Source organism: Mixophyes fleayi, chromosome 9 (assembly GCF_038048845.1).
Source record: "Mixophyes fleayi isolate aMixFle1 chromosome 9, aMixFle1.hap1, whole genome shotgun sequence".
NCBI classification, from domain to species: Eukaryota; Metazoa; Chordata; class Amphibia; order Anura; family Limnodynastidae; genus Mixophyes; species Mixophyes fleayi.
The window spans coordinates 100,578,279-100,592,689 of record NC_134410.1 but is presented as its reverse complement, the minus strand read 5'-3'; the positions used below and the strand labels follow the sequence as shown (position 1 = coordinate 100,592,689).

General features: G+C 40.8%; 2 protein-coding genes across 2 annotated transcripts in view; one reads left to right on the top strand and one right to left on the bottom strand.

The window, feature by feature from the left end:
- Positions 1-14,411, bottom strand: part of PSMB7 (proteasome 20S subunit beta 7) — a 979,390-nt gene that overhangs the window by 125,081 nt on the left and 839,898 nt on the right. The gene's annotated exons all lie outside the window — the stretch shown is intronic.
- Positions 1-14,411, top strand: part of LOC142101665 (kinesin-like protein KIF14) — a 92,805-nt gene that overhangs the window by 37,910 nt on the left and 40,484 nt on the right. Inside the window, exons 9-16 of the mRNA XM_075186058.1 lie at positions 69-185; positions 5,284-5,402; positions 6,557-6,729; positions 6,874-7,021; positions 10,096-10,159; positions 10,264-10,448; positions 10,969-11,071; positions 13,115-13,275. Coding sequence (XP_075042159.1) covers positions 69-185; positions 5,284-5,402; positions 6,557-6,729; positions 6,874-7,021; positions 10,096-10,159; positions 10,264-10,448; positions 10,969-11,071; positions 13,115-13,275 — 1,070 coding nt within the window. The remainder of the gene's footprint in view (positions 1-68; positions 186-5,283; positions 5,403-6,556; positions 6,730-6,873; positions 7,022-10,095; positions 10,160-10,263; positions 10,449-10,968; positions 11,072-13,114; positions 13,276-14,411) is intronic.

Below are 14,411 nucleotides of genomic sequence, written 5' to 3'. Positions count from 1 at the left end.
TGAGGGCTAAGAAGAAACGAAAAGTAATTAAGGTCTTTTAAGAAGCTGTTAATGTGGACATTTTCTAGACTGAACTTCTGGAAGGGGAAATTCATGACCACACAAGAACTAGCAGAGTCAACCTGGTGGACTTGGCCGGAAGTGAACGCTGTAGCTCTGCACAGACCACTGGCATTAGATTGAAGGTGAGTGGCATTTCATGTATTTACAAGCTCCCTTTGTATCCTCTTACTCTTTGGAATTGTGTATTAAAAGTGGTATATTAGTGAGGCAGATACATATCTTAAAAAATGTATCATCCCTTGGTACTGTGTTTTGGTGGGATGAGCTACTCTTATTAGTATGTCTTGCTGTCTTACTCCTCAGAACTGCTCTCTGTGGATTAACAGGTTTTATACACTGGTGTATTGTTGCAGTAAACTGACAAACTGTGCTTTGCAGTTTGACCTTTTTGTTCAGTATCAAATCCACTTAAAACATGTACTAAAGATGGGGAATGTGACTTTAACATTCTGTAATGGAAGAAAGGAATTGCTCAATACACTTTTTTAACCTCTACAATGTAATGTCACTTTAAGACTTTATTTTATCTGTGCTTCTTATAACTGAAAGTGTAGATTATAGTTCTCTGTGAATGTGACCCTATCTTGGGATGTTTGTAAATTTGTAAGGCTACACGTTTCCTTCACGTAGACCTTTTTTTCAATTTTATATCCCTCTTTAATTAAGGCAAATCACTCTCCTGTACAGTGCTATTGGTTGCATTTAAAGACACGCTCATTGCTTTGCACTTCAAATAGTTATCTGTGGGGGAAAATTATTTTGGTATGCTTCAGATACTTAAGCTGTTAGGGTGCACTTAAATTATATGGTAATTGAATTTGCGTTATAAGAGGAAAATATCAAACAGATTAAATGTCATGGTGATAAACAGGTTAAATGCTTCACAAACCATATTCCAGGCAAGTTATCTTTACTAAACAGTACATTTAGTAAACCTTATTTATCAAATTTTGGCTCATGTCAATGTAAAGCATTTTGTACTCCTAGCGTATTACTTTTTAAATTGTCAAGTTGCCAGAAGTACCTAAAACATCCAGACGAACATGATTTGTGAATGTGTAACCATAGCAATGGAAGGGTCTACCCATGGGAATCTGCTCTGATTAAACAACTAGGTAACCACCTGTTGCAGATGGAGTCCAAAATAAAGACCCTGATAACGAGATGCCATGGAAAATAGTTGAAAAGATGATTGTACAACCAGTTATCCATTGAGCTTTATCTTAATGAACGAAGCAAGGAAGTTTAGCAATTTTGTAAAGGTGGAAACAGGAATGAGCCTGGATGTGAGGAGTCAAGGAGAGCTCAAAGGCAGTGGAAATGGGGGAGAGTGAGGACTCACAAATATAAGGGGTTTGGGGAGTTGGTGTTAGTGACTCTGGAAAGGTGAGGGGAGAGGGGGTATTGGATGTATTAAGTAGTGCTGGGACTTACATGTGGAGATGTCAGAGAAATGGTTGGAACCAAAGTATAGCAGAGATGGGGAGAAAAGGAAGGGGTGTTGTCACTTGGACGATTGGGAGGATATTAGAGCTTAGAACTTTTGTTTTAGGATGGTGGTGTAAGATGAAAGAATGTTATGGAGGAAGTCTGCTTTGGAGCGATAGATCCTCCAGTAGCAGTGGGTAGCACCGAGGACTGTGGTGGCCGGAGCAGCCATCTCAATGGCGTAAGCGAGTTTGTAGGAGAGCACTAGGACAGGACAAGGTTGTAATGGGCATGAGATGCTCAAGAGCATCCAGAGCATTTAGGTGTACAATGATTTAGGAGCTGTGGAGCAGAGGGCATGATGAGGCTGAAGCAAAGGGCAGACAGGCAGAGTTGGCGAAAATAGAAATGGGGCAGGTGAAGGTGAGGTTGAGGGAGTGTCCATAATAGTAATTTGTTTTAAGTTCATTGGGAGAAATCAAAGGAGAAAGTTGAGTGAGAACTTCTGTGGAAATCCAATGTATTGTTGATTATTTTGTTAAAATTAAAGTTTAAAGTTAGGTAGTTTATTGGATAGGAGGGATGTGAGCTAAGCAGCAATGTTCAGGGATAGAAAGAGCAGACCAGAGGGTGATCAATGACATCAACATGGAGTGTAAAGAAAAGACTGAGAAGGGCTTCAAACAGGAAGGTGGTTTCTGGGGAATAACATGGAAGGTGCAATGTTTCGAGGGGAATGCCAGATAGCAAGGAGGTGGAAGGATTTAATAATAAGATTGCAGGTGTTAGTTTGTTGCAGATGAAAACATGAATTTCACAGTGCGCAGAAGTGGTGAGGGAACATAAAGAGATATGGCGCAAGATTAGTTTTGGGGATTAGGGGAGTGCTTAAATGGTGTTAAATGCAGAGCAATGTGAGGTTAGCTTAGTGTTGGGTGAAATGTTGCCAGCAGCCAAGTGAAGGAGTATGCTTTTCGGTTGAGGGGTATTGGAAAATAGAAATGTAGTAGAGTACATAAAGGAGAGAGGAGTGGCTAAAAAGTGGGGAGGGATTTCTGGTCAAAGTAGTGCAGGGAAGGGGATTTAAATAGGGCCAGTACAGGGCAAAGGGGGAGGAAATTAAAGTGGGGGATCAATTCATGCAATTAAAGGAAGAGAATACAGAAGCAAAGAGTAGCACAGGGCAGTGTCATAAGGAACACTATGCAAAATTAAATAAATTACATGGTAGAGTGTGTAAATTGCCATTAGCAGAACTACTGCCACATCAGGTGTGGCTGCTACAGACAGAGGCATAGTGACCTGTCAATGCCAGTTCAGCCCGTCCCCCTCCCTACTCTTGAGAATGCATGCACAATGTAACCCCGAATGGGGCTTCATTGCACTTGCATTGGCCCATGTGCATTAAAGAAGCTGAGTTGGGGCTTCTCAAAGGGTGGACAAAAATCACTAGTCCCTCTAAATTTAGTGTGGGGCCCAGCCATACTGTTTTTTTCCCTGTGAGCTGCTATGCAATAAACAAGACCCCAACATGGTATAAATTTGTAAATGGTGTAATTGAAGTAGATCAAAGAACAGACTGGCAGCAAAGGGAATGAATATGGGGCTGGTAATGGTCACTTTCATGTATAGTGCAAGATCCCAATCATTGAATTGAATGGAGTTATGGTCTCCACTGGTCTTTCTTCTGTGTATGAACTTTGTTGCAAATACATTTTTGTTGAATTGTAAGGTGACAGCTGCATTTTAAATTAGAAATGAAACCTGTTGCTCTTAGGGAGTGTTGTGCATCAAAATGCTAATTAAATTTTACTAAAATAAATGGAATTTTATAGACAGCTCTGAAACCATCATGTTTCCATTGAGGCTGGTTCTCCCTGTTTGTACACCTGATAGATACTGTAATTTTCCCAGTTGCACAATTTTACATGTTCTGCCTAATTTAGGTGAAAGTGAAACATCTGACAAAAACATTACAAAATAGACATATTTTTACTGTTATGTTAGTCTGTAATTGTTAATTTACATATTTATGAAATGTGTTGGTCTCCTGTGCATTTTTATGAACCTGTAAATAAAGACGCTCTTGTCGATTGCATTATGTTTTGAGCTGGAATTACTGTTGAATGGAGTAAGAGAAAAACAAAACAAAACTGGGGCAATGCTATTCTTCATGAAGTACGCGTGCTCATTTACCATATAATGGGCACGTAACGGTGCATGGAGCTTTTTATTCAGTATTTAACCTTTCTGCAGACTGCTGTAAGAGCTGTAAGAATCCATTGCGTCAACAAAAAGTTAAAATAAAAGCAATCAAAGTAAATAAGACTCGGACCATTTGTGAGAAAATATATACTTTTAATCAAATCCAATATATTAGCCATACTGTAAATGATGTTAGCCAGTGGTCAGAGTGGAGCTGTATGCGGTGTTATGCCACACCGCCACCTCTCCTACTGCCGTCATTGTAAAACTATCAAATTCCATCCACTTACATTCCTATTACATTTTCCATACCGCCACTTTTAAATTTTCACTTCGACTACTGATATTGGCATATTAAAATCAAAATAACATATTAAGTGGTTATTTTTCGTTATAGAATTGAGGTAACACTGATGGCTTTGCTTTTTTCAGTTAGCTTTACATGACTGGTCATTGTACTATGACTTATTATTTTTCCCCGTGAATAAATCCCCCTCCCCCCAATGCAATTGTTAAGGTGTTTTTTCTTTTCTTTTTTTTTTTTTCTCTTCCACTTTTTCTTGTATTGATTGTGGTCATTTTTGCTTGTGCTTGTTAATTTTGGAGTGACTTGCTTTATTTTAGCCTGTAATCATGGGAGCCCATTATATAGTTTACAGTGTGTGGGGAAAAAAACCAACAAATGGCGATTGCTGCAATAACAAAGAGACGTCCAAATAGAAGTTCCACTTGCTATATACACTTGTTCAGTGCCCTTTATTTAACAATTAACTAACCAAAATAGTCACTGTACACGGTTTTGTAAAAAAATTAACAATACTGAACCTAGTGATACACAAATACATACAATAGTAAGAGAGGCTTTACCATTAACCAAAGTACTAAGGATACACTTCCCACTATAGAGTTCCAGACCATCAATACCTAATACTGCTGGATGTGTTCATCCTTTGTCTTATTGGCACTCAAACCTATTATCAGGGAACTTGTACTGCTATATTATGTAATCGGTATCGGCAACGTTGGTGGTAGATGTTAAACAACAAAAAGCTTTTAGTGTGTAAATATAATATAATATAAATATAATTTTCACAGTTGGTTGATACTGACTGTAGCAGACAGGAAGTATGAGAAGCTTATCCAGTTAATGTACTTGGCACTATTATAGTACATTAATATATGCAGATGGTAGTAAGCTTATATTGTGGCTAATGTCAGAGAACAGGTTGCTCATATATATTTTTGTGCCTCAGGTCACTTTATATAAATGAGAGAACACAAAAAGGATGTAGCTCTAGTTATGAACGTCTTCCCAGTTCAATTGTCACTTCGAAGAACCTTCTTCCTGTCTAAGCATGCTCAGTAGGGTGATGCAGACAGCTGGAAGCTGCCGCACTTCCTGTCTTCACTAAATCACAGAGGACACCGCTACCAAGATGGGAGGCAGAGCGTAGTAGTGGTAGTGGAGTATCTGGCTACTGGCCAAAACACCCTTTAATTCTGCTAATCCAGGACTCTGAAGGCTCGGAAAATGTATTCTAGTCCTTACAATGAAAAGCTGAAATACCATACATGACTGTCTTTCAGGAAGGTGCCAGCATCAATAAATCATTGCTTACCTTGGGGAAAGTGATATCTGCTCTTGCAGAGATGGCCAACATAAACAGGAAAAGTTTTATACCCTACAGAGAATCTTTGCTTACTTGGTAAGTCACTTTCAACTCCTGCACAAGTATTCTGGTGAAGACTAATGGTAGATTTTGCGTACAGCATACCTCAGAAATGATGGCTTCTGCTGCACCAGTGTTTATAATAATGAGGGAAGTTACAATTTGAAGAAATTACTTTTACTATTTCCTACATTTAATTACATATTTGTCAAACATTATACATGAGCAGTTTAACAGCTTGGAACCTGAGAAACTAGAGAGAAAACATGTACCAGGCTATTTATAACTCACACATGGGGTAATGGCTTGAGACTTGTGTGGGACATCATCCTTGGTGTCAACTGTAATAGCTGCCAGACCTTTTGCAACACCAGTGACTGTGGACTTCTCCATTAATTACACCATTTGGTTAATGTCTACAAATTACGAAGTCTTGATCTCTCTTTTTGTACTGGTGGACTGCTCCTTAACTATGTTGCTTCACTTAAACCATTGGTACGTTCTAGGCGAGAGCCTCACTGTAAACTGGTTTATACAGGGGCAGAACAGTGTATGGCAGTGGTTCCCAAATTGTGTGCCGTGGCTCCCTGGGGTTCCGCGGCGATCTCACAGGGGTGCCTCGGCCAGGGCTGTTTATACGGAAGCTAGGGGACTTCTTGGTAAATATTTTGGCTTAGGGGTGCCTTGAAAAAATTATGGAGAAGGTAAGGGTGGCTCGAACTGAGAAAGTTTGGAATCCACTGGTGTATGGACTGGTCCCAGAGCAAGATTTAGAGGAGGGCCTGGAGATCCTTGTCAAATTTTCAGGGGACCCCAGTTTTGCATTTCTGAACATAGGCTGGCACATGCACAATGCTACCCTCAGCAGAGCAAACCATCCTTGCTGGGCCCCCTGTAGTGGCTGCACTACATGAAATCACAGTAGTTCCACCACTGGGTTTGTGGAACACTGTAAATATGCCAATTATTTACATATGGGCACTGACTCTTCTTAAACGTCTTGTATTTTAATAATATACTAGATAAATTATGATTTTTAAACTCCAATATTTTATGCAGTGCTATACATTGTTGATCAAACTGTAAGCAAATGACACACAGTAATTTTGAAATGGAAAGTAAAGGTACACTTTAATTATTGCATTAGCATTTTTTGCTGGGACTTAATTTTTGTATTTACATTTTTCAAGGCTCCTGAAGGACAGTTTAGGGGGCAACTCCAAGACTGCCATGATTGCCACCATCAGTCCCACATCTGTGAACATGGAGGAGAGTCTTAGTACTTTACGTTATGCCAGTCAGGCCCGGAACATAATTAATGTGGCCAGAGTAAATGAAGATTCAAATGCTGCTCTAATTAGAGGTACTTGATTATCTTAATTCTAACTCCTTTTTATACAGTGTTGAAATAATGGATACCAAAACTAGCCATTTGTCACTCTGCCTTTGCAAAAGGAATAAAGTTTGCTGGTCCACTTTTTTCTTTTTTTTTTCTCTTTATTTTCAGAACTGAAATCTGAGATTGCGAAGCTCAAGGCTGCTCAGCAGTGTGTACAAGGAGTGGACCAGGCTGTGTATGAGTCCAGTTTGCAGGAGATTTGTTGTTTGAGAGAACGACTTTTATCCCAGGAGCGGGAGCTGATGGAGACCCAAAAGTAAGAAGCATTAATACTCTTGCACCAATAATTGGGCTATTTGGGCAATTCAAAGCTACAGTGACCTTTTGCAAGGTAGATATAGGAAAATAGCAAAATTTAAAACAAACTCATGGTATTCATTAACATCTAATTTTGAGATGGAAGTTATACAAATATTTATTACAAATTAAACCTTTCTGTGCCACTTTGGCCTTTGGATAACAGTAAGCAAGTGTTTTACTTCCTACATTACTCTGTCTGCACAAGATATAAATGATGGTTTTCTTGAGTGGTAGATAAAATGTCAACCAATCGAGATCTAGCAGCTCCAAAAAATGCATCCTGCTCCCCTGGAATTCTGTTTTGTCCTAGCTACCAAGGGGTAGTATGTGCTGTAATTGGTTGATGGATTCCTTCTTGCTATTTTGTTTTGATTCCACCCCACCTCCCACTGAAACCCTTCTATGTGTTTCTGGCATATATCTCTGCAATGAAACACATGGAAAGATTTTATAAGCGGCATGGTGCTGGTGAGCTACAGTCGTACCCATATAATGTCTGTCTTATGAATAAAAATAATTGTAAAGCATTTTAAAAAATATTATTGTAATTACATCTGAAGATGGTGTTACCAGAACAGTGTACTGCCTTCATGCTTGCCAATTTGGGTGGGAGTTATTGCTGGTGACAACCCCATTAATAAGTTGAATTGAAAACAAGCCCTTTGGTTAATGAAAACACCCGTCTTTTTGTTCTGTGCTAAATAAACCTCTGTGTTCTATGCCTAGATCCACCTTTAAAGGTGGGCTGTCGATCATCTACCATGTACTTGCCTCCGGGGGCGGATTGGCCATAGACCTTACAGGGAAGTTTCCCGGTAGGCCGATGGCCTAACGAGGGCACCTGGAGGCCACCTCAGATTTTCCCGGGGGGCGCGTTTGGATGCGGCGGGGGGAGGCACGTACAGGAAAGCAATCTTAAATATTGGTGTTCAGTGGGCAGCAACAGGCAGCCAATTGCTAGGCTCTCACGGTGCTGTTCAGCAGACAGGAAGTCTGACTTCACTTCCTGTCTGCCTGATGTGAGAAGAGACGCTGCTCAGAGCAACTGAAGGTAAGTGAGGAGGGCTTAGTATACTATGCTATACTAAGGAGGGCTGCCTATACTATACTAAGGGGTGGCTGCCTATACTATACTAAGAGGACTACCTATACTATACTAAGGTGGGTTACCTATACTATACTAAGGGGGGCTACCTATACTATACTATACTAAGAGGGGGCTGCCTATAGTATACTCTACATTTGCCCTGCATGGCTTTAGAGATGACCCACTGTGTGTAAAGTTATCACATCTAGATTTTCCTAAATGTTACTACAACCAAATTCCTGTAGTTCTAAATCCCGCCTACTTTTGTGTTGGCCCCACCTACAGTTATTTTGGTCCCGCCGACATGAGGCCACTTAAATAATTTTTTCCAGGGCTACTTTGAGTTCCCAATCCGCCCCTGCTTGCCTCCCACTATAAAATATGCCAGGCCCCCCGTCATATATATGACTTTTTTTAAAAAATTTTTTGCTCTACATGGACTACTAGAAATGTATAAATGTGTTCTTTTTTGTGGAGGAAGATCAGAGAATTTAGTCTCTAAGAAGGAAATTAAATTCCCTGCAGAGTGCCTCCAGAATGGTCCATGCTGGCACTCTATGGCAATTGTATCTTCACCAATATCCATGCACCCCCTAAAGGTGCGCAAGAAAATCTACTACAGATATAATTACCCCTGCCCCCAACCCAAGTGTCTGAGAACCAACTTATTCAGACCTCAGTTATCTTTCAGTGATAAGGAGCTTGTTTCAGAAGAACTATAGCTTGAGGTAGTTTAACCCAGAAACAGTGGTCGAAGTGGGGGTGTATACGGTGGTACGCCATACCAATACTTCTTCTTCTGCCTTCATTGTAAACCTATAAAATTCCAATCCCTTACATTCCCATTACATTTTCCACTTCTAAATTTCCACTTCAACCATCGGCCAGAAATATATAAAGAAGGATCATGGCAGCATGGTGGCTCAGTGGTTAGCACTTCTGCCTCACAACGCTGGGGTCATGAGTTCAATTCCCAACCATGGCCTTATCTGTGTGGAGTTTGTATGTTCTCCCCATGTTTGCGTGGGTTTCCTCCGGGTGCTCCGGTTTCCTCCCACACTCCAAAAACATACTAGTAGGTTAATTGGCTGCTAACAAATTGTCCCAAGTCTCTGTGTCTGTGTGTATGTTAGGGAATTTAGACTGTAAGCTACAATGGGGCAGGGACTGATGTGAATGAGTTCTCTGTACAGCGCTGCGGAATCAGTGGCGCTATATAAATAAATAATGATGATGATGATGATGATGATGGATCATACAACGTTGCCACCATGCCTCCTACTGCAGTAGTGTCCTTGCTACTTCTGTGGTCTTGGCTTATCATTTAGGGATCTATGCATTAAAGTGCAATGAGCAATTACAATGGAGAAAACTGCTGTTTTCTCTGTTAAATGGCCATCACAGAATGCATGAAGGGCTTCTGGCAGGATTAATCTAAGATTTCTCCTGCCATGACCCACTTAACGTTTGTCTTCGCAGTCCCCGTAGATTAAAATGGGGAATGCAAAGTTGTGCAATGCATGAAGCTTTGAAAAGCTTTGCATTGCGCAGAAGACAGGTAATGCCATCTCAGGATGGTGTTACCTGTCTTCTCCTATGGTATCCTGCTGAAGCCTCTCCGACTTCGCAGTCTCAGTTACAGTGGAAGTGCTATGCGCGTACACTTCCTCCTTTCACCAGTAGCACTAGGCTGCCGATACGCAGGACAAAGTCTTCGCAGAAGAGTTGTTCCTATGCCGGGGCTCCCAGAGTAGGCCCAGCATGATACATTCCAGAGGTGCTTAAGTATGAATCGCTGTGGTGAGCTTCTACATCCTGACTGCCTAACGTTTCGGTTGGAATGGTTGTGTTTGCGCTGAGGGGTTACACACACTGGTTATCATGCAAGGAACATTCTCTTTCCTATGGCACGGTCTGGCTCTAATTTTCATTTCTGATTACAGATCTTGGGAGGAGAAACTTAATCTTGCCCAGCAACAAAAAATAGAAGAATCAAAGGAGCTGCAGGTATTTGAATTAAATAAATAAATCTGGTTTTAGAGGAAACTTAGAAAAAAAAAAAATCATTGAACGAAAATAAAACATTTTTTCCTCTCCTGTCTTGAACCCAGAGAGCTGGTATCTGCTTAAAAGTTGACACTAGATTTCCCAATCTAGTCAATCTAAATGAGGACCCCCAGCTGTCGGAAGTGCTGCTTTACCTAATAAAGGAGGGTAGGACAAAAGTGGGTAAGCAGCAGCCAGGTTCTGACCAGGAGATCCAGCTAACAGGAGCCCTCATAGCCGTGGACCACTGGTATGTACAGCAAGAACACTTGAATTGGTTGCTGGTTTTACATGGCGTCATGTGTTTTCTTTCTGGTGGGATATGTTTTTGTAAAAAATAAAGAATAAAAATATAAAATAAGCTAAAACTATTGTTTTTCTTTAATTGCTCATATTCATGTAACCTCAGTTATTGTTTTTTTTTTTTTTAAACTTTTGCTGTGAACAGGAGTTGCCAAACTTTTTCCTCTGCTAATGTAAAAGTGTAATATCATGCACAGCCTTTGATTGGACAAGTTTGTAACTTTTGAGCAAAACTTAGTGATGGAAGAACCCCCTCTTTCGCTTAGAAAGAGCTTTATTTTTGTAATAGTTTGTGTAAAATACATTTAATGTTAATGACCTTGTAATATGATGAGGTTGTACTCTCTGCCTATTTATGCTGTAATATTAAATGCGTCTTCTGCTGAGTGGAAAATGTCATATACCTCCTTTTATATTCTAAATGTCAATAAAATCTTACATACGGCCACTAATTGTTTTTTTTTCAGCTTCATCGTTAATGAATGTGGCAAAGTGACTCTGACTTCAATGCCGGGAGCAAAGACATTTGTTAAAGGAAATCTAGTTCAAGAATCGGTGGTTCTCCATCATGTAAGCACTAAATTACCCTGAATACTTTAGTAAAATTAGACCTCTCATCTGTAATATTTGTTTTGTCTGTGATGGCTTGGTCACATTAACAGCAATAAAGGGTTAAATTGACGGTTATTACAAAAAAAAAATTACTTCTCAATAGCATATGTAAATACCTGGTTTCTGAGCAGTAAATAAAAAATATTGTGAATGTCCGTCTAAAACATAGCCCATTCTGCAAATTATTTAGTGCAATGTCCAGCACAACTTACATCCACCTTGTCCACCACAAGCTGCCCAAATTCTATTTTAATGTGGTTATGCTATCTTAAACTGCCTGATAGTACTTGTCTTTGGGCAGATTCCACAAAACTACTGCAAACAATGAAGACTCTCATGGGTGGCGTTCACTCTTTTGCAGAGACCATCTATCCCATTGTTCTAGATTGTTGCTCTAAAGTTGCCCTTATTGAACCCAAATTTACTGGAGATATAGTTTGAGCTAAGGTTATTTTCTATAGAAGTGCAACCTTGGCACTATCATTTGAAAGATGACTTGCGTTATCCAGATCCTAGTGAGAGGAGCTAGCATTGTATTTACCTCTGCTCACTGGAAGTCTGTGACAATGTCCTAAACTGTCACATTGTGCAACTCTGAGTTGACAGTTCTGCTGTGACCAGTTTCTGTATTTGAAACATTTAGGATGGGTACAATGCTGGCAAATGTGAGTCTTTTTAATATCAAAGGTGGCTAAGTGGTTATCACTTCTGCCTCACAGCACTGGGGTCATGAGTTCAAATCCCGACCATGGCCTTATCTGTGTGGAGTTTTTATGTTCTCCCTGTGTTTGCGTGGGTTTCCTCCGGGTGCTCCGGTTTCCTCCCACACTCCAAAAACATACTGGTAGGTTAATTGGCTGCTATCAAAATTGACCCTAGTCTCTCCATCTCTGTATGTCTCCCTGTCTGTCTGTGCCTGTGTGTGTCTATATTAGGGAATTTAGACTGTAAGCTCCAATGGGGCAGGGACTGATGTGAATGAGTTCTCTGTAGAGTGCTGTGGAATTAGTGGCGCTTTATAAATAAATGATGATTATAATGATGACCTTAGCTCAGCAGAACAAAATGTATTACAGGCACACCACCAGTGCACTGTTTTATTAATTTTAGATAGTATACAAAAACCATTATATTCTAACCGATATTTAGGGGGGATAAAGCAAACCTTACATTCCAGTTAGAAGCACAGCAGGTATGTTTCCAGATATGTGTGATGTTATGGTAATTCTCAACAAATATCAATGAGATCTTGTCTTCATGTAGAATCCTCAAAATAATTAATCTTGATGTCTCGTAACTTGATTAATAGAATGAGATCAAAAAGCCCAAAAGTACCATGTCTCTCAGATTAGTTTATGAAATTATGCACATATGTGGGTGGAGCTACTGAAAGTGCAAAAAATAGCAATACATTGTAACAAATCCGACAACTATGGAAAGCTGATTAAAGGCCAGCAAATCCCCAGCCTGCATAGGGAGTACCTTATTGCTTATGTTTGTAGAGAAATTATGTAATTCTTGTAAAATACCTTTTTTACTTGGAGAGTAGCAGTGTCTCATAACTCATTATACTGTCGGTGAAGGTAGAATACACCTGAATTTCACCTGTATAAAATCTTGTCTTGCAGCCCTGGACTTTTATATAGATTCTGAACTTTGACTTCTAATAACCTTATGTTTTACAGTAGGGGCTAAATGATCCCCAATATGCTGTGGCCTTGGGGAGCTATAGTGAGTTCAGGCTATTGGCAACATACTGCACAGTTGTGAGTTGCTTTGAAAAGATTGTGTAAGTTTTATGTTCACTTCCTGTGGGTTTGGTATGGTGTCCTGACACATAGAGGAGAAGAATACCAATAATTTTGGTTTAAAGGTCTTGAAACTTTTGCTGTCCTTTATCCAAAAGCGAGAGATCCTTCATATCCTTTTGGATTGTTTTTCAGCGACCGTTTTGTATTTCAGTACTTTGGTAGTGGACTTAAGCTTTATTTTCTTTTTCAGGGTGACTCTGTAATTTTTGGTGGAAATCATTACTTTCGATTCAACAATCCTAAAGAGGTTCAGAGCAACCGTCGGACTTTGCCTTTAGCTGGTGCAGGCCAAGAAAAGCTTAAAGACTTTGAGTTTGCAAAAAACGAGCTCATCGATGCCCAGAGGCAAAGGTAATGTTCCATATATAGAGTAAAAATGCGCACCCATTTTTCATAAAGGAGTCCATATGCATGGCGAGTACATGGATTTGCCTGTTAACCTAGCAGCAACTCAGGTGTGTAAATGATTCAATCTTTTGATTGTAGGGGCTTTCTTGGCTAAATATGGGCATTTGTGTGCCTTCTATTATGCCAATTGCAACAAGATTTTACTTTTGCAAGATTGGATAATCCCAATCCCCCCCCTAACCCCCCTGCCCGCCACAGAAAAGACTAGGGTGGTTTGTGGGCTTATGAATGTCCCCTTTTTTTTTTTTTTGGCCAATATACTAGAAGGATGCAAAATAATTTAAGAATACATTGATTTCCATATTGCATAATTTTTCATGCGCATGAAACTGTTATATACAATGTTACATATTTTCCTCTCTCGCCGCTCCTCTTTTGTCTCCCCCCTCTACCTAGCCCTTCACTGGCTCCCATTCCCCTTCAGAATCCTCTTTAAGCTCCTCACACTCACCTACAAGGCCCTTGCCAACTCCACTGCGCCCTACATCTCCACCCTCCTCTCTATTCATGCTCCATCCCGCCCTCTCCGTTCTGCCTCTGACCGTCGCCTCTCTTCCCCCCTTATAACCTCCTCCCACGCGCGTATCCAAGACTTCGCCCGCGCTGCCCCCCTCCACTGGAACAAGCTCCCTCCCTCCATCAGAACTTCCCCTAATCTGTCCAGCTTCAAACGGGCCCTAAAAACCCACCTTTTTCTTAAAGCCTTTCTGTCTCCCACTTAACTTCCTACCTTATCTTCTGCCTCTGTCCCCCTACTCTCCCTCTCTCCCCTGCGTCTCTCTGTCTGTCCACCCCTCCCCTTAGATTGTACGCTCCTCTGAGCAGGGCCATCTCTCCTCCTGTTTCCACCACTTCTAACTCTGCTCTCCAGCTACTTAGCCCTCCTCCTCGAGGGTCCTCCACCCCACGTCCACTCTCGCTCCCTCCTCCCCCCTGGGGGTCTCCCTGTCTTCCGCGCCCTCCTTCTTGGGCCCCGTCATTTGCGGATCCTCACTCCCCCTACCCCGCCCTCTCTAGCTGTGCATTGAGCGTACTGAGTTGCTGTGTTTACTGTACTGTGCTGTCTCCCATTGTATTGT